Source organism: Genypterus blacodes, unplaced genomic scaffold (assembly GCF_046128005.1).
Source record: "Genypterus blacodes isolate CSIRO-AG114 ecotype Tasmania unplaced genomic scaffold, CSIRO-AGI_Gbla_v1 ptg000067l_1, whole genome shotgun sequence".
Lineage (NCBI taxonomy): Eukaryota > Metazoa > Chordata > Actinopteri > Ophidiiformes > Ophidiidae > Genypterus > Genypterus blacodes.
The window spans coordinates 15,265,001-15,291,948 of NW_027466879.1; the positions used below are offsets into that span (position 1 = coordinate 15,265,001).

At 43.5% G+C, this 26,948-nt stretch overlaps 1 protein-coding gene across 3 annotated transcripts; it reads left to right on the plus strand.

The window, feature by feature from the left end:
* Nucleotides 1-7,649: 7,649 nt before the first annotated feature.
* Nucleotides 7,650-26,876, plus strand: LOC143004883 (ras-specific guanine nucleotide-releasing factor 1-like). 3 transcript variants are annotated; one of them, XM_076156052.1, is made up of 27 exons: nt 7,650-7,925; nt 12,758-12,864; nt 13,700-13,847; nt 14,753-14,845; nt 15,442-15,695; nt 16,026-16,105; nt 16,206-16,399; nt 17,291-17,400; nt 17,542-17,660; nt 17,848-18,015; nt 18,187-18,264; nt 18,580-18,722; nt 19,021-19,103; nt 19,238-19,486; nt 21,557-21,930; nt 22,259-22,375; nt 24,016-24,186; nt 24,274-24,380; nt 24,480-24,592; nt 24,879-24,939; nt 25,041-25,147; nt 25,268-25,352; nt 25,465-25,662; nt 26,025-26,104; nt 26,207-26,324; nt 26,457-26,525; nt 26,784-26,876. In XM_076156052.1, the coding sequence occupies exons 1-27, from the start codon at nt 7,650-7,652 to the stop codon at nt 26,874-26,876; spliced, it is 3,795 nt and encodes a 1,264-aa protein (XP_076012167.1). The 3 variants fall into 3 exon arrangements, with proteins under 3 accessions (XP_076012167.1, XP_076012168.1, XP_076012169.1); XM_076156053.1 differs by having other exon boundaries at nt 17,848-18,008; nt 18,201-18,264; XM_076156054.1 differs by having other exon boundaries at nt 17,848-18,008; nt 18,201-18,264; nt 18,586-18,722.
* Nucleotides 26,877-26,948: the final 72 nt, after the last annotated feature.

Sequence of the window (26,948 nt, forward strand, 5' to 3'; positions counted from 1 at the left end):
TGTGTGTGTGTGTGTGTGTGTGTGTGTGTGTGTGTGTGTGTGTGTGTGTGTGTGTGTGTGTGTGTGGCTAAATGTAAACCTTGCTCTGAGTGTGCTGATGAAAATAATGTGGCCACTGGGAAAGTTGTTATAAGAAGAAGAGAAAGTTCTGCAGTCAGTTCTGCATAAAATAATTCTGCGAAAATAGATAAAAAAATTAGACAAATTTGCTTTCTTCCTTTATTCCTTCCATCTGTCCTTAATTCCTTCTTCCTCTGCTTCTTTCTTACCTTATCTCACCTTCCTTGTTGTTTTCTCTGTTGTCTTTCGCCTTCATCTTCACAATAAATAACAATAAGCAACAAAAAAGCTAAAGCAACAATACTTTTACTAAGGTTGCATTTTGAGTACTTCTAATAAAGTATTTCTTTGTGATTATACAGCTAAGAGCTCTATGCTGATCTGAGGATGGGTTGAAGTTTCCTGGGAATATCTCCATTTGAATCTATAGTAGAAAGAGTTGAACACCATGACCACATGTGCATCATACAGTACAATCAGAAAGGATTCAGATATGGAGACAGAATAAGAGAGGACAAAGTGGACAAAGTAGACGAACTGGACAAGTGCCTGATTTACACACTCACACTAAGAGTGTGGCTGATCTTCACTGTATGTGATCCATGCTTATCATCTCCAGACCATCCCCAGTACACAGGGGCTGAACAGCACCCAGTTGCCATGGCCACAGATCATGTGGGGACTGAAATAATGTGTCCTAGACAACAAACTAAAGCGCGTGCTCTCTCTCTCTCTCTCTCTCTCTCTCTCTCTCTCTCTCTCTCTCTCTAGCATGTGGTAGGTTTGTGTGTGTGTGTGTGTGTGTGTGTGTGTGTGTGTGTGTGTGTGTGTGTGTGTGTGTGTGTGCTGTGATTTCTCCACAGGTGGTTGTGCATGTCCATGTACTCTTCCCTCTTCAGAGGGAAATGTTGTGTGTACTCAGAGTGAGAGGTTGTGTTGCAGCACAACTGTAACTGTAACCACTTACACTCTCTGTAAGGAGGATGAACACCTGGCACACACTTATGAGAAATAACAACAAAAATGATAAATAAAATCGCTGTTCAGTTATTGGAACTTCAAAGAAACTAATGGATTTGAATGGAAGTTGTAAATGATATGTGGCAATCAAACGTGATGGCATTGTGTTACTGTGGAACAAATGTCACAATAGAAGCCACAGCATTCAGATTGATGAAAGTGATCTGTAATTAACGCGCTTTGGACACCGAAGCTTCCAGAAGACGTTGTGCCGCTCTACCCCCTGCTGCTCAGCCGAGGACCCGCCAGGTAACATGGCCAGAACAAGTGACTTAACTGTCATGGCAGCGTCTGACCACTGGATGGCGACATGTGCTTTCAACTGTGGGATATCAGGCTGTGCGTATGCGTGCGTGTGTGCGTGAGTGCTTGTGTGTGCACCCTCGGCCCAAGCTATCACACACTGATTGCAGGCAATGTTGGATCCCCAAAGTACGAGATTTAAAAATAATAATAATAATAATTAAAATATAGCTTTTGGCTGAAGTTATCAAAGCTTTCACAGTCAACAAGTCACGCACACGCACACCAGCAGAGGGCGCTGTTGTGCGTTTGAACCTTGTTACAAACACAAACATGTATCACTTGCAGTGGTGTTTAGTAAAGTACTACAATACAGTACTTCAGTTTGTTTTGGAGGGATTTGTACTTTAAGAATGTGTTTATATTTTTGGGAAAAGTCAACATTTTGAGAGATTGGTCAGATTGGTGACTGCTTTCTCTCATATAGACAGTATAAAGTACAAGTATAAACGCTGCAGCGAGTATGGAAGGAATTATTTTACAACTAATATCCACATAAATACTATGGATACTTAAGGAAAATTAATATCAGCATCTAAATCACTTTAACTCAGAGTTAAGTCAATTTTTCAACAAGATATCTCTTCTTTTACTGAAATACAGCTTCATGGTGCTTTATCCACTCCTGATCACTTTAATTTGTGATTGTGCACAGCAAGACGTGATGACACATCTACAGTTTTGAAACGGAGCGCAGCAAACTCTGGCATGTTTATTAGTCTCCCCCACCTCAGGGCATCACAAAGGCAACTGTGGAGACACTGACACAAATAGACTTTGTAAAAATGGAAGCTTTCATTTAAAAGAAAATGCTTGATTGAATTTTAGGCCTCTTTCAGTATAAAAGGAGCTAAAAGAAGCACGACTGACTGTTGGATGTGCATGTTTTGAGCGTATGTGTGTCTGAGTGTGTTGCTGTGTGACTGCCTGCGCTGAATGTTCACTTTGTACCCCCTTAAAACATGCAAACTGCAAACATGTACAATCTGATGACTGAATTAAATAAAATAACAAGTAACAGTCAAGGTTAGTTGTACTTGTACCTGATTAGTTTCACCTGTTCCTGATTGGCCTCACCTGTTCCTCATCATCCCTCCTTAACAAGTGTGTTCAGTCCCTGTGGAAAGGCAGCTCTGTGTCAAATTGCACTTGTGGAACCATGTTTGAATTGCTTGCACTGCTCATTTGTTAGTTAAATTTTCTGTTATTACAAAAAACAGAGCTTAATCTGATTGAGCCCCAGCTACAAAAACACAAACTCATTATTTGCAAATGCCGCTTATCCCAGATTTGCCAGATAATACAGCCTGTACTGTGACTAACAGAGTGTCCTTCAGAGGACACAGCCTGAAAAAGTGTTTCCCTTTAGATGACCTAAAGGCTCAGCTGAGCCTGAAACTCCCAGAGAACATAAATCAGCAATGGTTCTGAATTAGTAAACCAAATATCCAAATTCCCTGAGCCTGAAATACATGAAAAAGTGATACATGTAAGTCGTTTCCATTTGTATGTTTCTTTCTATAACAGTCTGATATTTAACTGCATGTTTAGTCTGCAAACAAGAGCAAACAGTCGAGGTCTGTTGCATTACGATCTCAGTCACATAATCATCTCATGGCAAAACGTTGGATCAAAATATGCTGAGCTAAAGACATGCCCGCACTGAATATATTATAAATGTTAAACACATGCATCCCAGAGTCAGCCCCCTTCATCTAACAGCTGTGTGTGTGTGTGTGTGTGTGTGTGTGTGTGTGTGTGCGCGCGCGTGTGTGTTTGTAGCATGTGTCCGATGGTGACTGTGAGTGCAATTGTGTGTGTGTGCGTGTGCGTGTGTGTGCGTGCGTGCGTGCGTGTGTGTGTTAGAGCAGATGCCTTGCTGTTCACTGACCTTCAGTAACATTTGGAGATGTGGTTGCTCGGTTGTCTCCATTATGATGCTTTTCCTTTCATTAAGACGTCCCACCTCCACTTCTGTTATAAGACATTTGCGCGTCATTAGCAGCATTAGCAGGGCCAGATGTGGAACGCTGCACATGTGGGAAACGACACCTTCAGAGGCAGATGTCACTGTCGCAGGTTCACGCTGAGGGTCTCAGTGTGAGACAAGGGACTAATGCCGAATAGGATTGATGCACATTGAAATAAGGATCTGAAGGATTTTCACTTGTTTTGCTTGCACATCTCTGTCCTTTTTGCTGGAGAAACCTTCTTTCAATACCATCATAATTCACTATTTAAACAAAGTTTTATACCACAACGTAAGGGACAGAAAAGACCATGTGAGGACAGCGGAGGAAAATCAACAAGTATAACTTCACTCTGTTGCAAAGAAGGGAACTGATGTCCAACTACAAATACAATCAAAGTTCGTAAATTGGGAATTTTTGCCCAGATTTCCGCATTGCTTTCTCTCTATAGATCTGTTTCTGTCTGTTCTATTGTCACACGAACAATGATACTTCTTGGTGCTTTTATTTTGAACATTCTGTTTGTCATCATTCACTGTCCAGTCATTGTTTCACTGCGGCCGGTTTCCTTCCAGGTTTTTAGCGATTGACTCTTACCCTGAAATTCTAATATTTCCTGAAACGATTTGTAATTCATTTTCCCGGGCGACTGTAAGCCGTCCAAGCCCCGAGGCAGCCAAACATCCTCCAAACCACCGCTGTCGCCTCACAGCAGGGATGACGTTCTCCACTTGTGTTGCACTTTAGCACTCTGAGTCATCATTTAGTCAGTTCAAGTGTCTCACTTTGGCTTTATATTTGTGGCTGACATTTGCTCGCGCTCACATATGTCCAAGCTTTTGGTTCTTCCTAATGCTGCTTGGCCCGAGGTCGCTGCAGCCAGGTGGTGACCCTGCGTGCAGTACCTGGCACACGGCACAGTGAGGAGAGCTACAGCCAAATCCCCCAGTCTGAGAGCTCTGCACACCAGCCAACCTGCCACCAGAGGAAACAGGACATGAGCTTTACACTCACGCTTACATTGAATAATGATTTGACTTGCTGATAAAGCACTGTGTTGTTTTGTGGGCTTTTCTGTTAAATACACTCTCATCTTATCTAAATCTCCTTTCGTAATGTTACATAACATCTATTTTATTTTATTTTATTTTATTTTATTTTATTTTATTTTATTTTATTTTATTTTATTTTATTTTATTTTATTTTATTTTTGTTCTATTTTATTTTATTTTATAACAAATCAATCATTTTTCTATTTGTTTTTCTTTTGTAAAGTTGAATTGAAATGTCCCTTAAAAAAACACAAAGTATAATTCTGCCCTCAGGGTTCAGGGTCATTTCCTCAAACATAGGATGCTGCACTCAGCTGTGACATCATGTATGTTTTGTTTTTTTCAAAGCAATGTAATTAGCTCACATTGTGTGGTGTGTGTGGTGTGCATGGTGTGCATGGGGTGTGTCGTGTTATCATCCTGTCTCCAGCCAGACACAGAGGGAAACACTGCACCTTGCCAGCACTTTCATTCCTACACGTGGCACAATGTGCAATCTCAGCATGTGACAGCTTGACAACACAACGTTGATCCACTTGATGAGTCTCAGACCAAAACAAGTGGCCAGGAACAGACTTTCACTTGGGTCAAACACAGTAAATATGTCAACAATGTTTACTGTGCCTCTTTATTCCTGAGGCTTTGTAATGTGTCTGTGTCCAAAACGCTATGATGCAACAGATTGTTTAGCAAAGTAATGAACCTATGTAAACACTGTTGGCTCAGACCAAGTTAAGGTCTGGTTAAGGTTAAGGAAGTGAACTTATGATATCAGGATGATCAATAACCATCATGATCCTGACATCCTGACTCATTCAAATTTGAAAGCGATGCACAGGATAAGTCACACATTTGTAAAGAGGATCAAAGGGTAAACGTAGGCATCTTATATGGAGACATGGAGTAGCTCAACATAACAGATTCAGAAAAGAAGATGACACTGATTGTTTATGGTGTGAGCTTCAGTGGTAATTGGAATATTGAACGCTGCACTGCCACCCAGTGGTAGGAGAGGTGATCTTAATAAGAAAAAAAGGAACTGTTAACTTTTGATCCATAACATCCCTGAAACCAAAACACTCTTAACTGTCTGTTTTTAAAACAACATATATCTTTGTGATTAATTGTTACTGTATGTTGTTGATGGTCTTGTGTGTATTTGGATACGAGATTTGTATTTTCTCACCCTGTAACACCTTCAGCAAAGTAAAGTGTATCTTATCTTATCTGCACTCAAATCCTGCAGCACAATACTGCATGCTATCACTCTTGTCAAGGAGCATCCTGTGAAGTCACAATATCATGGGTTTCAATCCCTTTTGATGACGTTTGTCAAATGTCAGCATAGCCCTCTCTCCCTCCTTATCTCCTCTCTCTTTCCCTTTTTTTCACCATCTATAATAAAAGAAAATAATCTTTACCATCAGCCCATTCAGAGCATTGAAATCTACCCGTCGTCACTACCTGAGTCTGGGCGGGCTGATTATTATGGGATAGAAGGTAACAAAGCTGAGCCTGGGGCATCCTGGTGGCCTCGGCGTGCTGATGGCTGCATGGATTTTGAACTGGTTCCTCACTGTCGCCTCTCCCCCTCTGTGCTTCCTGGCAACTCCTTACCTGTCACCTTGAAGAAAACCAAAATATATGAGCGAGGCGAATCGAATCATACAAAATTTTTTAAAAGGCTAAGTCGAATCTCACTCAGTTCGAGCCCTGTTACCTGCACGCATCCTCTCAATAACCACACACACACATACACACGCACACACACAAAGCACTGTGAAAACCCTGTGATGAAATAAACCATTGTGTGTGTCCTCACCCAAATATGCTAATCCTGGATTAATTATGGGACAACTGTAATGAGTGTCTCTCTTGTCCTCTTAGATATGTAAATGTACCAGCAGTGGACAGTGTTGAGAGGTTTATGTTAACTCTGTGTGGCCCTACAAGAGACACACCATCTATCTCTCTATCTATCTATCTATCTATCTATCTATCTATCTATCTATCTATCTATCTATCTATCTATCTATCTATCTATCTATCTATCTATCTATCTATCTATCTGTATCACTGCTGTGTACAGTTATTATGCGTTTTATTGACTTCTATTTTTTAATATAATTTCAGTTAAATGAATTAATTTCTGTATATTACTGCTTATTATTGTAGTTCAGTATCCATATCTCATCAAACTTTAAACTTATATAAATGAAGTCTGATTCTCAGTGAGTAATGTCCGTGAATTAGTGACATAAATATTTATTATTGAGCTTAACTGAGTGCTTCTTTTCAAAATAAGACATTGTGAACATCTCCATGACATAAATGCTGATTTAGTTTTTTTTTTCCCCAGTCAATGAATTACACAGGAAATGTGAATATGGGCACAACCACAGGAAGTGAGCACATGTAACTCTTATCCTCCACCTCTTAAGATGAAAGGTAAGAAACGAAGAGGAAGAGTCTATATATGGAAAGAAAGAGTGCTTCATGATGAAAACTTAATAATTGGACTGTTTGATTTTTAGACTCGAAATTAGGTTTTTTTCAACGTCAGTCATGAGTATTGAGTGAGTTCTTGACCTGTTCTTGTTCTTTGACTTTCACATGCATTCACTAACCATTTTAAGAAATCTAAAGGTTAAGTTAAAGGAAAGTCAAACACACTCATGAGGCTATGTTCTCTGTGTGTGTGTGTGTGTGTGTGTGTGTGTGTGTGTGTGTGTGTGTGTGTGTGTGTGTGTGTGTGTGTGTGTATGTGTGTGTGTGTGTGTTCCCCCTCTCAGATTTCCTTTTTTGTGTCCACTGTCCAAAGGTGTTGAAATCTGCTCTTCTTCCGGAGACGATCACGTGACTGCAGGATGCTCGCCCGCGCGCCTCTGCGTGTGCCCGCCCGCGCGCGTGTGTGAGTTAGTGTGTTTGCGCGTGCGCGTGGCTCCTCATCATGAGAGTTGGGGCTCCTGAAGCAGGCGGCGGCTGAACGCGAACACAGTAACTCCGCTTACATCCCGTCTCTCCTCCTCTTCCTCGCCACCATTCTTCTTCTTCTGCTTCTTCTTCTTCTTCTTCTTCATCACATCAGCGTGGCAGCCGTGGACGGGCACGTAGGAGCGGGGCTGCTGCATGCCCACTAAGTCCCACGGTGCTTCTTTTTTTCTTTTCTTTCTTTTTTTTGCGAGGTGCTAAGAAGATCATGTAAGAATCTGCAAGCATCTTCGTGCGTTCATCCCAGTTCAAAATGCAGAAAGGGATGCGACTCAATGACGGTCACATCACCTATCTAGCTCTTTTGGCGAAGAAGGATGGTACGAGGCGAGGTTGCCTGAGTAAGAAAAGCTCAGACAACACAAAATGGCATTCAAAGTGGTTTGCTTTGTTGCAGAATATGCTGTTTTATTTCGAAAATGACTCCAGCTCACGCCCCTCCGGACTCTACCTGTTGGAGGGATGCGTGTGTGACAGGGCGCCGTCCCCCAAACCGTCTCTGTCCGCGAAGGAATGCTTAGAGAAGCAGGTAAGAGATCGATCACTGCCTCCATCGGCTCCCATCAGACTCACATACACACACACGCACGCACACGCGCACACACGCACACACACCGGACACACTCAGGCGTCTCTGCATCGCTTTATTCGGAGAACTCGGAGCTGTTTTTACGCAACTTTCTCCGTCTGATAATAACAACAATTCTTCGCTTCCCTCGCAATCAAATGACATTTTTTCTCTCAGAGACGCTTGGTGGTTTATGTTACGTAACGGCGTCATTCTTACTAACTAATTGTTTCCATTGTTCCCCCCCCCCCCCCCCCCACACACACACACACACTCATACACACACAAAATCCAAATATGTTAATTAAATCAAAGTCTACGAGTATAAAACGTATTCCAACATGTAAAGTTTGTGAACTAGTGCGACATCCACAAGCGGAGCGTCTTTTGTGTCAAAACCCCCCCAAAAACATTTGAAACATAATAAAGTGACATATGAGGAATAAACTGCATGCAAACTGCATCCAAAGTTTGCAGGTAGCCATCTTGCGGAGGAGCGCTGCCCCTTCACTGGCGTTTTGACGTATTGATTAAATTCCTCGTCTTGATATTAATAGCATCCTACCTTGGCAACTGCACCCCCCACCCCCCTCCCCCCCTCTCATAGCGGCTCGGGCTCGATTGATGGCTCGCTCATTATCACGGGGTTGTTAACGACAACCGTGAATGAAAATCAAATGATGTCCCAGGCTCGATCAGTACACACACACACACACACACACACACACACACACACACACACACACACACACACACACACAGGGAGTGAGGGAGAGAGAGAGATAGAGAGGGAGAGAGAGAGAGAAGTGGTCAAGCAGCTGTGAGCTATATGACTGCAGTCACCTTCTGAGATCTGCAGCTGCAGCCTCTTCTGCTTCTCCTGCACCACAGATAGGAAGACTTTAAGACAGGTAGAAGTCGAAAGTGTTGTGTAAGATGTTGACATGTCCAGTTTTTGGGGGCAAACGTGTTGCTCTCATTGAAGGTGTAAGGGGTGAGAGCAGGTGAGGAGGAGATCTCCCTGGAATGTTCCAAAATGCCCTCGTCAGACTCACAGGCTGCACTTTCACTCTCAGCCATATTTCCCAAAACATTCCTATGAAAACACATCAGTGTTTGGAGCTGTGAAGTTTCATCCTGCACACCGGGTGAAGCGCACAGCCTGAGTGTGTGTGTGTGTGTGTGTGTGTGTGTGTGTCAGCAGTGCTTTTTCAGAGCAAATTCAGGAAACATTGATGTGGGTATCCAGGTTGTTTTGATATGCAAATGTGTTATGCTAATGAGACAGTGGTGTTGTGTTTCCAAAGTTGTTATAAAAATAAAGGTCAGTAGAGAATCACAGGCTGACAAACACAGTACAGTTTGATTTACACAGTGTCTACGCTCCAGAAGGAAACATTCAGAGGAAAATTCCCTATAGTTTCCCACACATTTCTTGGTTTCTTGGTGGAATTAAATGCGTACCATGCATCCAGGCGCAATCATTTAAATCTGTAGTTCAATAAGCTTCCTGTCCAAAGAGTTGGTTGAAAGTCTGGAGCCCTGGTGTTGGATCCTACTGGACTCACAGGAGATGCAGTGAAAATTCATTCTGTGTCCACTGGACAGTGACAGCTGCCTGATGTCACTGTCCATGGTGCTGAATTACATCGTCTGCTGCACTGAGAGGATTCCTATCAGCGGAGACATGGCTGACATGGACAGACGTGTTTCTTTGACCCCAAGTCGTGGTCTTTCCTTACGAAGAAGCAATGTAACTAAGAGTGCGGTCAAATGTAGTGAACCCATTGGCTTTCAGCGCAACATTACAAACCATTCAAACCCCAGTGACCCTCCCCCCCCCTACATGTCACCCCCACTATTGCAACATGTCCACTGTCAAGCCCGTTTCCTTCTCGGCATCTTAAACCCTGTCAGGACGAGGCTCGCGCTCTATTCTGGGGAGGAAATCTGGACTGAGTGACATCTATGATGACAGCTGCTCATGCAGGCTGTTCCAGTTAATTTATTTAAACAGTGAATTCAATGAATTTCAAAGCCTTTAATCAGCATAACACAGTCTTCTGTTCAGCACGTGTCCCTTTAAATAATATGTGTCAGGAATAAATTGTCTCAGACTTGATGTTGTTTCTGTGGGGGTGTGAATGTCTCTGTGCGTAAAATCTTCCTCTTGGTGTGATGGATTTGCACGTGAATTTGAGCAAATGTGCGTGTTTCACGTGTGGAGGCTGCACGCTGTGGTGTCTAATCATGCATATCTAGATTTGTGTCCACGTCTTTACAGAAATGTGTGTAAGTGTGCGCGTGCTGTGAAGTGTGTGTGTGTGTGTGTGTGTGTGTGTGTATGTGTTTGCACCAGTGTCCTCGCACATGAGCCGACGCGATCTTTAAATCTGAGCGGCTGCACAAAAAGGTGAAATGAGGATAGAAAAGGCGATCAGTGCTCCAGATGTTTTGAGGCCATACATACATACATACACACATACATACAAACATACATAAATACATACATACACACATACATACAAACATACATACATACATACATACATACATACATACATACACACACACATACATACATACATACATACATACATACATACATACACACACACACACACACACACACACACACACACATACAAATAAAGGCACCAAGTGAGCCGACTGCAGAGTTCATGTGAAACAAAGCTGCATTAGACATGACAGATCTGTTATACGGATCACAGTTTCCGTTGTTGTTGTTTCTGTGTGAGGTGATGGTGAGTGTGTGTCTGTGTGTGTGTGTTTGTGTCAGAGATGCAGGAGGAATGGCCAGGTGAGTACTGGATCTTATCAGTGTGTGACAGGGAGAGGGACAATGCAGCGAATAGATGCCAAGCCAACTGCCACCTTGCAGGGCTACAGTGCTTTTTATAGCCTCACTCCCCAAAAAGGCAAAGGATCTCTCTCCCCCCGCCCCTCCTCCTCTCTCTCTTGCTCCCTCTCCCTCCCCCCCTCTCTCTCTCCTGCTCTCTCTCTCTCTCTCTCCTGCTCGTCTCTCTTCTCTCTTCCCTCATTGTATTCTTTGGAGTGTTCCACTTTTTAAATGTTCTTATTCCCCATTTAGAAGGAGAGCTACGTTTAAGCCCACAGTTACTATGGCAACCCCTATTTGCATCTGAAAAAAAAAATGCATTTGAAGGGGCCAACAAAATGTGCAACAAAATGCCTCAGTGTTGTGCTTCACTTAAGTACAGCACATTTGGCCACAGGAGACATGAGACATGAGACATGAGACAGGAGACACGGTCATCTGGGGCCGTAGACACAAGCATGAAGTGGAAAGGCTTTATGTTTGTTTGTTTGTTATTTTTACTCTGCATTTGTATCGACACATCTGCATTCCAAACTGGGTTACGGGCAGAATTATTATTTTAGTAATATCTAAGTTAAATTAGAACAAAATTAATGATGACACATTTATGAAATATGATCTTCTATTACTAGTATTTGTCAGCTGTGTGTAGAGAAAATATACTGCAAATTTAAATACTACATTTGTAGCTTTGTGCTTCTTTCCATGTGTTTTATTAATTTTTTATAATGGCTCCTGAAAATAGATGACAGCCAAACGCAACAGAAACAATGTAAGAGAGCCTCCTTTAAAAAAAACCCAGATGTGCTCTTTATTTTGGTGCGGCAGCCAAACCTAAGTAATCGAGTCAAAGAGGCTTTTAATTCTGCGCCGTGAGGTATAAAAATAGACAGCCACCTTTATCGTTTATCATTACATAAGTACATTTGTTTAATCCCCTCTGGGTTTTCCATCCAAGATGAAATCAAATAGTTTTTCGTCGGGAGGTTTTAAAGAAGGATTTACTACGGGGCTGTGTTGTCTCACGTACTGCCAGATAATGTCTCTGTAGCAAAAAAAATGTAGCGACGTTGTGCTAAATATAGCTGCCTAAAAGGCTTGACACACCAGCTCACAGGAAGCGGGAGATGGGAAGCACATTATTGACAAAGGCCTGTTCTCTGCTCATCAGGAAATATGGAACATTACTCCGCTTCGCAAATGATTTTCTCTTGGCATTTGGGAGGAACGAGAAAATCCAATATAACGGATTGGCGGAGGTCTATTTACAATGCATCAGTGTTATATAATGTGATTCACGTCCACCGCGAATAGGATGTCTGCACTATTATTAGACTGACCACCACTTTGTTGATCAGAGGATTTAATCTATTTGAAAATCATTCCACATGTGCTCGCCATAATTGCCATAAGTGAACATTTAAAGCTCGGGTCATGAGTGGTAATTGGTGAGAGCGTAAAACGAGGAGAGGACCCAGGGGAGTGTGTGTGTGTGTGTGTGTATGTGTGTGTGTGTGTGTATGTGTGTGTGTGTATGTGTGTGTGTGTGTGTGTGTGGTTGTGCACGTGTGTGTGTGTGCGTGTGTCTCTGTGTCACTAACATGCAGCACTATTACCGGAACAAAGGCAAGCACAACAAAACCAAACATGGAGGCTTCCACCAATTCAGAGGTGAGTTGCCAGGTTACAGACAGAAAGCACAGAGGCTATATAATGGATCTCTAAAGACTTTTCCCAGAGGATCGCTCCGTCTTACACAAACATACACACGCGTTCCAAATTTGTTTTTGTGGCACATTTCGTCGCGTGGCGTCGTAACAAACACAAACGCTTTCGGCTCAACATCCTGTGTGTGTCAGTGTCACTTTGAAGCCCTTTAACATGTTCTGATGCTTAATAAACATGTAACTCTCTCTCTCTTTGTGTGTTGCAGTATTACTTCACAGTCACTTTCAATCACGACAACCAGAAGGCTTTGGAGTTGCGCACAGAAGACGTGAAGGACTGTGACGAGTGGGTGGCTTCCATCACACAGGCCAGGTACCGCTCACCTCTCACCTTTGTTACCTTTAAATGAGCCGTTCAAGAAAGAAAATGTAATTATTTAGTTTTGAGTAATCGTCTTCAGCTCACCACGAGTTTAAAATAGAAGAACAATATATGTGTCTGTATTTAGATCAAATTGATTCAAATTTGCGTCAGTATTATGATGGTTGATGGAGGATAATAAAGCTGTTGTGAGTCTCCGTCGTGAACTATCTTGATTAATTGTAAAGTCTTATGATTGATAACGGTGATGAATCCTTAGTAAAGGAAATAAATGGTTGGGAAATCACCAAGGCAACAAATCATTTGGGGAACTAAAGAACACTTAATCATAAATCACCTCCATGCAAAGCTGGGTGGCACTGAAATGTATAATGAGCAGAATGTCCCTTTAAAGAATCCCAAACAAAGGAGGGTCATGAGAGCCAAACGATACAATCAGTCTAAATGTCAGCAGTGTGCATCTGTATGGGGAAAGGTCAGTTGATTAGACTCATTGAGCAATACATTGATTAGTGTTCACTCAAGCCAGCAGCACATACTGTACACGTAAGGTGGCCTGTAAACACGCAACACACAGCAGGAAACACACACACGCATGCATCTCCATTCATTCAGAGGTGGCTCTTATTCCTCTCCTTTATGCAGGTTATCAGAAAGCGGATGTTGTTGTAATTGTAGACGTTAAAGTTCAATTTTTCTCTTTTAATTCAACCAACAATCACCTTTTGCGATCTATTTGGTAATATTGATTTTAATTCAGATATGGCACTCGCTTTAATGAGCTCTTATACAATCTGATTCTGTGTGTGTGTGTGTGTGTGTATAGTTACAGGAACCTGGCTACAGAGCATGAGACCCTCATGCAGAAGTATCTCCATCTACTGCAAATAGTGGAGACGGAGAAAACGGTTGCTAAGCAACTTCGACAACAGATAGAGGATGGGGAAATCGAGATAGAGCGGCTAAAATCAGAGGTAAATTGCCTTGTAATTTCATGTTAGCAATACCTGAGTGCGTGTGTGTGTGTGTGTGTGTGTGTGTGTGTGTGTGTTCCCTGGATGGTGTAGATTGTAGGCAGAGAAAAGATAGTGAGAGGAGTCGCAGCGCACTGGGGTCAAGGAGATAAAGGTTGTGACCCAAAAATTGAAACCCCAGTTACAGGCCGTTCTTTGCAGAGCGGCTGGATCTGTGCGATACGGTCGAGTGTTCTGTATCCAGATAATTATTCAGTCTAAACTAGATCAAATGCACCTCGCTTTTAATGTGCTAATAGCTGGAATTGAGCTGAATATAATCAAGATTCATGAATTGGCATCCATTGTACCCGATACTGCACCAGAAAATGATAATCAACTCTTATTGTTTATGCTAAACCGAGAAATAGTAATGGATTTGTTTGTTTGTTGTTGCTGTTTTGTTTAATTTCATCCCTTCATTAAAACCCTGCTTTGATTGGCTCAAGTCTCATTCATTACCTGGGCTGATGTAAGGGGACGATATTAAACAAGACTGGATAAGACGGTCAAATTGTGATGCACCCCGATCAAAAAAAGGACGTGGGATTATTTAATAGAGCACCATTTTGTTGATTTGTGGGATTTTATGTGATAAGCTTATTGGAAAATCCACAATGTATAGAAATTCATACAGATTCTTTGAAAGCACCTACTGGATTTCAGGAGCTTTGTTTGTCATATTATTTCTAAGTGTTTATCCTTTTATTATTAGATGTGTCAATACATATGAGTGATGGTGTTTGGGTCCCTTTTGTTTATGCTTGGATCACATATTGAGCCTTTAAACGCTTTGGACGGTGCAGTGAGGGATTTTACCGCAGCGTTCCAAAATAAATGACACGCTTTATTATGGGAAATAACAGATCGCCGGACTGCTGAAGGACAATGAGAAGATCCAGTCGAGCCCTGAGGTCCCACCCAGTGATGATGACACAGAGATCAAGAAGATCAAAAAGGTGAGATGTGATCACAGTGACGGTGTGTGTGGGTGTGTGTGTGTGTGCAGGATGGTGTGTAGTTTTGTGGGGATGGTGGGATGTGTTGAAGTTTGATTCTGTGCAAGCTTGGATACGTGTTTGTTTGTGATACATCATCTCTGGGCACCTGCATGATTTATTTTTAACCGTGGTTTATTCAGGGAAAGCTGACCGCAAACAAACGTTTTTGGGCATTTTTCAACAATGCTGCATTCATAACAGGCGGCTCCCCAACCGCTCTAACAATAGGCAACAGGGGTGAGAGTAAGGAAGGTTTCCCATGAGCCTTTGCTTGCATGCCAGTGGCGAAGGCTCATGGCTTCGTCTCTCTCTGGACAATTGAAAAGCAGATTTTGTGCCTATCTGTCATCATTTAGAGGTTGTGGTAGATTCTTTACGGATTCAAGTAAGATGTTTAATGTAAATGAGCCAGGCTGTAAAGGAAAGCAGATGTCACAACAGATGAGTCGGTGGTGAAAAGCTGGAAGACCTCCCTCACTCTTCTTCTCACACACACACACAAACACACACACTCACCCCTTGACCCCTTTGCACTATCCCTATTTTCATCCCAGGTGCAGAGTTTCCTGCGAGGTTGGATTTGCCGCAGAAAGTGGAAAACCATTATCCAGGACTACATCCGTTCACCCCATGCAGAAAGTATGAGGAAGAGGAACCAGGTGGTGTTCAGCATGCTGGAGGCAGAAGCCGAATACGTCCAGCAACTCCACATTCTGGTCAACAACTTCTTACGGCCGTTGCGCATGGCTGCCAGCTCCAAGAAGCCGCCCATCACTCACGACGACGTCAGCAGCATCTTTCTCAACAGGTGGGTGAGGCTAGTGATGTAATCAATCAGTCAAACGCCATGGCATTATACTGTATATTTCAACTGTTTTGGGAACGAATAACTAACTAACTAACTAACTAACTAACTAACTAACTAACTAACTAACTAACTAAATAAATAAATAAATAATAATAATAATAATAATAATTATATTATTATTTTTATTTAATATCTCAAAGTTTCACTAGATTACAGAATATTTTGCTTGTTTCCAGCAGCTGATTTTAGTGATTTGTCAACGTTTACTGTTAGGAACAAGGGAAAGGAAAAGATTTGCTTTTTGACAACTTTTCTGAATCTTTTTTTCAGCGAGACCATCATGTTCCTCCACCAGATCTTCTACCAGGGCCTAAAGGCTCGGATAGCCAGCTGGCCAACACTGGTGCTGGGTAATAGAGACAGACAGACACACACAGACCGGCTGACATATTGTATGGCGGTTTAGCTGATGGGAACAATACAAGCAGATCTCTGTGTCTCTCTCTCCAGCGGACCTGTTTGATATCTTGCTGCCCATGCTGAACATCTACCAGGAGTTTGTAAGGAATCATCAGTACAGTCTGCAGATTCTGGCTCACTGCAAGCAGAACAGAGACTTCGACAAGCTGCTCAAGCAGTATGAGGCCAAACCGGACTGTGAGGAGAGGACGCTGGAGACATTCCTCACTTACCCCATGTTTCAAGTAAGATCACAGGGATGCAGCTAGAACATGACACACTGGAACATGGAGTTTATTCACAATTTTTATTCAGGCAAATGACAGACAATACATATCCTACATCCCACACAACCTAGTCCCCTGAACCCTAAAACACTGTTTAAATGTGAGTAAAAAGCATGATTTTTGTCATGCAGCAAACCTTTGATTGACTTTAATGCCTGTTTATTATATTTATGCAGGATTTGATATTTCTCAAAAGGTTATTTAAAAAGACAGACAACATTATAAGATCAAATGTTTAAGATGAAATGTGCCATCTCTTGCTCTCAGCATTAAAGCAGTGAATAAAGTATTATCAGATATCTGAAAGATCAAATGTTGACTGTTAATTATGGCGCCCCCTCAGGTCAGCAATAGTAAAATTTAACCACGAGAATACAGTGCAATGTTTCATATAAGAGCAATCGTGCTGCAGTCATGGTGGCCCTTTAATTTTTTGATATTGGGGGTTTTACTTTTGATAACTTCATTGTGCACAGTGTGGAAACGGTCCATGTTTCTTACATTTCAGTAGTGAGATGACTGATTGGTCCACTCACTGGTTCTGGGGCACTTTGAAGCATTCTTTGCATTAAAATCATTGCGATAATATGAGGAGAACAATGTTGTTTCTTCTCATGTTTCAGTTGATAACACAGAGTCATGTTCATTTTGCCAGTGTTATTAACTCTCTAGGAAAAGTGAGAGTTGATTACTGACATGTCCCTGAGTAGCTCCATGACCTATTTAGTGGATCAAGCAGTGACAGATGTCTGTCTGTCTGTCTGTCTGTCTGTCTGTCTGCCCCCCTCTCTCTCTCCCTCTCTCTCTCTCTCTCTCTCTCTCTCTCTCTCTCCCTCTCCCCCTTCACAGATCCCTCGTTACATCCTGACCCTGCATGAGTTGCTGGCTCACACTCCCCACGAGCATGTGGAGAGAAACAGTTTGGATTACGCCAAATCCAAACTGGAGGAACTTTCCAGGTACAGTTAAAATAGACAGTCAATCAATCACACAGGATTTAAAGTTTAATTCCATAACACTGTGGGTTGTTCTAACATGGGAGGAGAAAATGAATAAATGAATGAAAGTGATGATGTGAATATTCTCTGTGGCCCTTTCAGAATCATGCATGATGAGGTCAGCGAGACGGAGAACATCAGGAAGAATCTGGCCATCGAGCGGATGATTGTGGAGGGATGTGAGGTTCTACTCGACACCAGCCAGACTTTTGTTAGACAAGGTGAGTGTGCATCTTCAGATTATAACATCGATATTCAAATCAGATCCCTAAAGCCTAAACTTTGATGTTTAATCAGAAATCTGTAAAATCATGAATATCAATGAATGCTGTAGTTTCATTGGCGAGAATGTTATACGCACAACAAACGCGCATGTCTGTGTGTGTGTGTGATACATGTGCTCCACAGGTTCTCTAATCCAGGTGCCGATGAGTGAGAAGGGGAAGATCACAAGAGGGAGACTTGGCTCTTTATCCTTGAAGAAGGAAGGCGAGAGGCAGTGCTTCCTCTTCTCCAAGCATCTCATCATCTGCACCCGAGGCTCAGGGGGAAAACTTCACATCACTAAGGTACAACTGGAAACGCAGGAACTACTAACCTGAAGTAAAATCAACTAAACTACTGCTTCAGGACAGTTGAATCTTTTCCATCAAAACCCTCAGCAAAGAATATTTTACAACTATTTATAAACACATCCTGTCTTCACTTGCTGATATTGAGTAATATCATGTACGAACTTATAACCTTCATCACTCTCACAGAATGGCGTGGTCTCGCTCATAGACTGCACTCTGATGGAGGAACCAGAGGGGACAGACGATGAGTGTAAGTCCCCTGCATTATTAAGTCCATTCAAATATATACTTATACTTATATTCATATGTCTTTACACAACAGAGATGCAGATTTTAAACTGCACGTCCTCAACAACATACAAATGTGCAACAAACTCAAACTATTGCTGCTAAAAGTTGTTATTGCGCAATATTAAAAAACAACAACTACATTTGGGTAGAAAAAGTGATTAGGACACAGTTTTAAAAATCCTGATCTAAGGCTTTATCCTTTCTAGCATTTGGTCTTAAGGTCTTGTTCTATCCTCAGTGAAGATTGATTTTCTCATCAATATGTGCCTTCAAGCCAAAGTGGAGAGGAGTGGCCAGGACATAGAGCACCTGGACTTTAAGTTGATGGTGGAGCCCAAAGACATTCAACCTTACACCATCATCCTGGTGGCTTCATCCCGACAGGAGAAGTCAGCCTGGACAAGTGACATCAGCCAGGCAAGTAAATCGCTACCTACTGATTACTGCTCACAATAGATTTGTGACAGTATTGATTCATGCAATGTGTTCCCCTTCCACTTTGTCTCTGTGTCTACACATGCAGTTAGAGTCCAGTACAGTTCACACACTGTAGACCAGCCGTGATAGAAGTGGAGGTGGAGGAATCAGAACTATTGTTATAAATAATGTGGCTGAGTTGTGGCGGTAGAGACTCGTGGCGCCCCTGTGTGTGAACTGGGTAGCCCTCGTGTCGTCTCGTGCTCACAGCTCGTCTTTCTCTCCGCCTGCCTTACAGTGCATCGACAACATCCGCTGCAATGGCCTGATGATGAACGCCTTTGAGGAGAACAGTAAAGTCACCGTGCCACAGATGATTAAGTAAGAGTCGCCACGTACTGAGGCATCACATACTGTCCTTCCTCTAGCATCATCTTCCATGATTCCCTGCTTTCTTTATGCTTCACGATATAACCACATTCTCTCTCCCTCACCTTGCTCCTCCTCCCTCACAGGTCAGACACTAGCCTGTACTGCGACGACGTCGACATCCGCTTCAGCAAGATGATGAACTCGTGCAAGGTGCTGCAGATCCGATACGCCAGCGTGGAGCGCCTGCTGGAGAGGTTGACCGACCTGCGCTTCCTCTCTATCGACTTCCTCAACACCTTCCTCCACTCTTACCGCGTCTTCACCAGCGCCGACGTCGTCCTGGACAAGCTCATCACCATCTACAAGAGACCCATCAGCGCCATTCCTGCACGGTGAGCGTTTATGTCCTACACGTTTTCAGCAGGGCCACAAAATAGTCATCTGTGTTTCCCAGGAAACATACAGCTGTAGAATGTATCATTGATTAGCAAAAATAATAACAAGGACCAAAATGTATAGGTAATGTAGTAAAGCTATTACCCTAACTACTTTTTCACTAGCTTGACAGTAGCTGCTTTTAGCTAAAATAGCTAATTTACCAGTAATTAGCTATTTTTCCCCAAGAGTTGTGTTGTTGTTATAATGGACAATAGCCTGCTTGGCCTTATGGGAAATGTGGTCCATATGAACTCATCCAGCACATCATTCATCATTTTTCACTTGATATTGAAATTGTGTAAAGATTTTTCCATGACTTCTCACTGCCAGGGTGTGTAGTCATTACAAATCAGCAACAATAAGATCAGATAACGAGCTATAGACAAGAAACGTCAAACCAACCAACCAACCATTTGGGGCATTGTCGTGCATCTGCTTCTAAGACAGCAGTGCAGAAAACTACTCTATGTAAGAGAGAAGCTCGGCTGTAGCTTTTGGAGTTTCCAAGTAGCTTCCCCAACACTGCTTAGATGCAGATATTGAAAGTATACAGTAGAGCTCCAGTGGACCTACACACGCCTCCACAGTGTTCAAAGTGTGACTGCTAAGTGATGTCAGAGTTTATCCTTCTGCATCAAATCACTGTTGTTGTGTTTTCTCTCGGTCGTTGCCTGAAATGGAGAAATGCGATGCTAAACTTTTGCCTCTGAACAATCGGCTGCGTGCGCTAAATGAAGGAGCAAAGTTTGACTTCCTTTCTCTGGAGGATGCAGCAACAGTGCAGTAATGGTGCAGTGGAGACACGTCCACAGTGGCTACATTTGTCTTCGCCCCCCCTCCTCCTCCCCCCTCCTTCCCCCCTCCCTTCTTATTCTCTCCTCCTCGCGTTGCCCTTCTCTATTCTCTTTTATTTTTCTTTGCACAAGTCTGACCATGCCTCTCTCTCCGCTGCACTATCACCATAGCAACCCCCTCACTCTGCTGCAGGACCCCACCCTCTCCCTCTCTCTTTATCTTTTCCCTCCCTTTCTCTCTCTCTCTCCCTCTCTCTCTCTCTCTCTCTCTTTCGCTCCCTTTCTCCCATCATCTGCAGCGGCTCTACGGTATTAAATATTGATGGAGGTGTTTTGCACCCAAACCCTGCGCTCTTGTTTTTGTCCTCCTCTCCGCTCCTCCTCCTCTTGTCTCCTCTCCACTCCCGTTCACTTTTGTCTATCGTCACTTCGCCCGCAATCCCTCACCCCCCTTCCCTCGCCATCCCTCCTTTCCTTTGCTCTGTTCTCCCACCCTCTGCCCTCCGTCCGTCCTCATCATCCCTGTTGGTTCTCATGCTGTTTCGTGATGCAGACAAGGAGACACAACATGGCCCCGGCAGGACTGGAGGCTTCCCGTTCGCCCACTCCTAGCTACCAACCCTCACTGTGGTGGAATCCATATCCACGATGTTGCTCTCTCTCTCTCTCTCTCTCTCTCTCCCTCCCTCTCTCTCTCTCTCTCTCTCTCGCTCGTATGCTGTTGCTCAACTGCGCTCTATCGCTGCCTCTCTCTTTTCTCCATCTCTCCACAGTTTCCCTGTTTTCATACTTTTTTTGCAATGCGCCTATGTCTCCCTCCCTCCCTCCCTCCCTCCCTCCCCTCTCACTTTCACTCTCTCACTATCTCTCTCCCCCCTTTTCTTTCTCTTCTCCCGGTGTCTCTGTGGGCCTCCCCTGGGCTGGTTGCTGTTGGCAGCACTCGTGCCTCCCACACTGTCACTTGACATGCTATTTATAGGCCTTCAGAGGGGGTGGCTCTCAGTGCGAGGAGGATGCTGTCTTAAACAATGTAGCTTAAATAAAAGAGGCAGGAGCTCCCAAAGAGTCTCCATGGTTAATGTGTTCCCTCTCTTCCATGTTAGTGCACCACCACCGTTCTTCCGCTTTCCACTCGTTCCTATCTGGCCTCCAACAAAAACTCTGTTGTTGTCTCTTCTAACCCTAAAGTTTTCAACCTTATCTAATCTCTCCTTCCCCTCATCTTTCCAGTTCTTTGGAGCTTTTCTTTGCGACTAGCCAGAGCAGCAAACTCCTCTACGGCGACCCGCCCACATCACCACGCGCCAGCCGCAAGTTCTCCTCCCCTCCTCCTCTCTCCATCACCAAGACGTCCTCACCCAACCGCCGTCGCAAGCTTTCCCTCAACATCCCCATCATCACCGGGGGCAAAGCCCTGGACCTGGCCGCGCTCAGCTGCTCCCCCAATGGCTATGCAAGCATGCACTCCACCATGTCGCCCTTCAACAAGACCACGCTCGACATCAACAAGCTGTATGTGTCCAGCAGCATGGCCAGCAAAATTGCCGACGAAGGCGAAGCCAAAGCTGAAGGCAAAGCCGAAGAGTCTGCTCTCGGCAAGCAAGGTCAGAATCATGCACATTGCTGTTATTGTGGTTCAGGGTTAGATGTAATGATGTAATGTGGAGATGATGTATATTTGTGCATATGTCACACTTGGACTGGCAATGTTCTAACGTTATCAGGGATCTAAGCTTTCACCCAGCTTTGACCTTTTCTGTGATTTCTTCATCTTAACAGGCATCAAACCTAATTCCTACATCCTTCCTTCCTTCCTTCCTTCCTTTCACTGTTACTGTTCTTCCCCTGTGTCTTTGATAGTGCATCTCTTAATTCGGCATCTTTGTATTTGTTGATTGTGACCTTCTTTCGCCTCTACTTTTTTCTATCCAGATCTGTCGGTGCGAGAGGAAGGTGACGAAGACCCGAGTCAGAACGACGAGACAGAAGCAGAAATGTCCCCTCCAAAGTCGCCGTCAACGCCCAAGAACGTCAAGTCGAAGAACTCGGGTAGGCTTGTCTGTCCACCGCTGCATTATGACCCAGTTTTGTCAGCATCCAAGACCCTTTTTAGAACGGCTGCTGATCTACTTATAAATCCCAACCTACTACTTAAGAAACAAATGAGTTGGCAAGAATGTAAAATAACTTGGCAGGAATGTGAGAGCTTGCAGACACGTGACTGGTTTGTGCTTAGAAGAGCAAGTGAGACGCTTTCCATGCAACACAGTGCCTTAGCAAATAAAAGAAAATCACTGTTAATAGCTTTAACATCCTCATCAAAGTGAACAATGTCAAAGACTGGAGGAGAAAACAAATCAAAGTGTTTCACGGGAGCATTTTTGGAGATGTAAGGCAGAATAAAGCTGCATAGAACCACCGAACAGAACAAAACCTCTCAAAGTTACTCCACATGAAGTTTAGGGAGGTACTAATATGTCCAACGTTGCCTCAGGAAGACATTTTACCCTGAAACAATCTTATTTTTCCATGGATTGCTGTGCTGTAGTCACATCCTGTTGCCGTCTCACATCAGTTTAGTGCATGTTGCCCCTCAACATGAAGAAACTGAGGAAATTATGCAGGAATAATGGAGCATATAACCTGTTAGCAATTACAAATCACTACATTTTGTCAATCGAGCAAACTAAAGGTACATTTTGAAGTATAACACACTATCAATATCAAATACAATCATATCATTTGTTCAGCTCTATAAGAGATGAACACGGCACAGTGGGGATGAGCGCCTGAGCTTCCACTGAAAGGGGAAGAAACGAGAAATGAAATAAACATATCCGCAGTACGCAACAAACTTTTTCCCAGAAAAAAACGACAAAATGTAACTGCGACCAAATAAGCTCTTGATAAAAAACCACCCACAGCTTCTCCCCGCCCTCCCCTCCCCGCGCTGCACACTGAGGGAGCATCCACCCCGTAGGTAGTCAAGCACAATTCCTCCCCAGTGTGTTCTCTTCCCACGGTGCTGGATACAAGGGAAGCCAGAGCCTCGTGTGAGTAGGTGGAAGGAAACCTTGTACCTTAGCAACGATGTACGTATTCTTCTATAACGCCCCCGGCTGAACAGAGGAGGGGGGGGGAGTGAACACCATCACTGCCATGAGGTGCAGGACACACTGTGCTGGGTCTCTCTCTCTCTCTCTCTCTCTCTCTCTCTCTCTCTCTCTCTCTCTCTCTCTCTCTCCCTCTCTCTCAGCTCACTGTTGCCTCCCACTGGCTTGTAACAGTACAGTTTGGTGAAGTACATTATTTATTGTACAGTATAAACCCAAACTGTCTGCAGTGGCAACATGAAACAAATCACCTACGGTTCGAAATACACATTAACTACATAAGAATAGAATAAACATTGTAAGTTATGTAGTGATTATATATATATCACAATACAACTTGTTTCATCTCTTCTTTTATGAACTAACTGATGAAGGACTTTAATCTCATATGGGCCAGTTCACTTAAAGTGCTAGTTTAAGATTCAAGATTGAATTATTATTGATTGCCTTTTCATGAAACAATAAAAATAGACTCAAAAGTAAATAGCTCATAGCTTCAGAAAATTCTAAGCATTTGTCTCCATTTTGTCTCAAATGTGTGTATTCAGTGCCTCTGTTTTCCTCTCCTCCCGTCAGAGTTTTCCCTGTTTTCCTTCAACAACGGCATGGTGGTGTCGTCTTGTCGGGAGCTAGACAACAACCGCAGCGCCCTCTCTGCCGCCTCGGCCTTCGCCATCGCCACAGCCGGCGCCAATGAAGGGACGCCCACCAAAGAGAAGTACCGCCGCATGTCCCTCGCCAGCACAGGTGGGTCCCATCATGGCAGAGACGCTTTTGTAGAAGGAAATAAAACATCTCTTCATGTCAGTAACTGTCCTGAGCTTTGTTGTCCAGGTTTCCCTACAGATCAGAGGAACGGGGACAAAGAGTTTGTGATCAGAAGAGCTGCCACAAACCGAGTCCTCAATGTGCTGCGTCACTGGGTCTCCAAACATTCCCAGGTGCGGTTCCTTTACCTCTCTTTCCCTTTCTCACCCTCGGACATACGCGCAACAACACCTCTGTAATGACACGGCTTTTGTTCCTGCGCTGGTCCACAGGACTTTGAGCTCAACACGGAGTTGAAGATGCGAGTAATTGGCTTTCTGGAGGAGGTGATGCATGACCCAGAGCTCCTGACGCAGGAGAGAAAGGCAGCCGCCAACATTATTAGGTTCGTTTCCTGTTATCATTGCTTATCACGCATAATCAAGTCATATAAGGCACATATGTACTGAAAGTTAGTACTTGCAGAAGGACTTGTGCAAATAGTTTTCTTCATAGTCGCATTTATGTTCAATCATATTGGAAGAATAATGTATCTTACTCTACTCTGTGGTTTGTTCGTATGACTGCAAGGGAAATGGTGTAAGCGGGTGGGAAATGGTCTGGAAATGAATTCAGTTATTATTCTGTGAAATAAACTGTGAATAATAGCACCGGTATGTGGCTGCATGCAGGACTCTCACCCAGGAGGACCCTGGAGACAACCAGGTCAGCCTGGAAGAGGTCACACAGATGGTGAGAAGCCTTTTAAATATTAAAATCTTCATGAGAGTGAGTATCATTGGATGCCCTGTAGAAATCATGCTTTTGATGTGTGTGTGTGTGTGTGTGTGTAGGCCATGGAGGATTCTAAGACTGAGCCGTTTGAGAGCCACTCGGCCCTGGAGATAGCTGAGCAGCTCACACTCCTGGACCACCTGGTCTTCAAGGTCATCCCATACGAGTGAGTCAATGTGCACTGTCGGTGTGTGTGTGTTCATACATACACACACACACACGCACACACAGAGTGATTGTTTACATGTTTTTCTTCAATTTTCTTTATTTGCTGCTCTTTCTACAGGGAGTTCTTCGGTCAAGGTTGGATGAAGAACGACAAAAACGAGAGAACTCCATACATTATGAAAACAACCAAGCATTTCAATGACGTATGTGTATCCTGTAAATATATCCAGTATCTCCTCTCTGTTGCATAGAGACAGTCCATAGTCATATAGCCCTGGCATTGATGGGTCGCTCCTCTTTGTCTCCTTACGCCAGGTCAGCAACAGGATCGCCACAGAGATCCTGCAGTGGGACGACGTCAACCTGCGGGTGGGGGTGATAGAGAAGTGGGTGGCGGTGGCCGATATCTGCCGCTGCCTCCACAACTACAACGCCGTGCTGGAGATCACCTCCTCTCTCAACCGCAGCTCCGTCTTCCGCCTGAAGAAGACCTGGCTCAAGGTCTCCAAGCAGGTAAACGGCCCGTCGTTCATCCGGAAGCCAACAAAAGAAATTAAGTTAGACCTGTGTGATGTAGCTAGCTACAACTAAGTAAGCTACTAACTTAAGTACTTTTTTCAGTAGCTTACCAGTATTTTTACAGTAGCTTTTTTCATATCTTACAATTGTGTCAAAACAAACCTTTATCCCAGCATGCATCGCTCATTCTGGTCGTCTGGCTTAAAAAGTAGCTTTATTGTAGTTAGCTATTTTTTCTCAGTCGTCAATATTCTTCTAATAGTCGACTCAGACATTGACTCATTGCTGCCGCTTTCAGACTTTGCTTTTATAAACTTAATTCTACCTTGTTTATGTGTAAACGTTCCATCCAACAGACAAAGACGGTGATCGACAAGTTACAGAAGCTGGTGTCATCCGAGGGACGATTCAAAAACCTGAGAGAGGCTCTGAAAAAGCACGTATTCTATAAGCTTTCACCTCATTCAGTATGTATAGACGTGCGGTGTTCGTGCGTGTGTCTGTGTGTCACGTGTTGATTGTCTCTGTCGTCCCTCAGCTGTGACCCTCCCTGCGTGCCGTACCTGGGGATGTACCTGACCGACCTGGCCTTCATCGAGGAGGGCACACCCAACTACACCGAGGACAGCCTGGTCAACTTCTCCAAGATGAGAATGGTAAAGAGCACCGACATGGAGAGCAGGGTGTCCACGCTTGTAATGAGCTGCAGCCGTAACCAACTGCAGTTATTAATGATGATGATCCAGGAGTTTGCATTTGATGTGATATTTCATTTCATTTGTTCCCAGATATCTCATATTATCAGAGAGATACGGCAGTTTCAGCAAACAGCGTATAAGATTGATTATCAGCCAAAGGTGAGATGTTTGTGAGTGTGTGTTGATTTATTGGGTTTTTATGTTCTTCTATGATACATTTGCCTGGATTTGAGTTTGATTCATCTCTTTTTTCCCTGTGATAAGTACTTGAAATAGCTCATATCTGAGTTTGTAGAAGTATTCATTAAACAGTACTGCGATTCTTTGTTCAGCAAAACAATTCAGGGTAAGTTTAATCACCCAGGGAAATCGGTTTATTCATTCTTGTTGCTTTGACTGGATTCCTGCTTGTTTCAGGTTGCAAAGTATTTACTGGACTGCAGTTGCGTGCTGGACGAGGAGAGTCTGTACGAAGCGTCCCTGAGAATCGAACCCAAAGCTTCATCATGAAGAGGATCTGATCTCTCTCCTCCTCCTCCTCCGTACACATGGAGTGTACAGGGACAATATACCATCATGTAC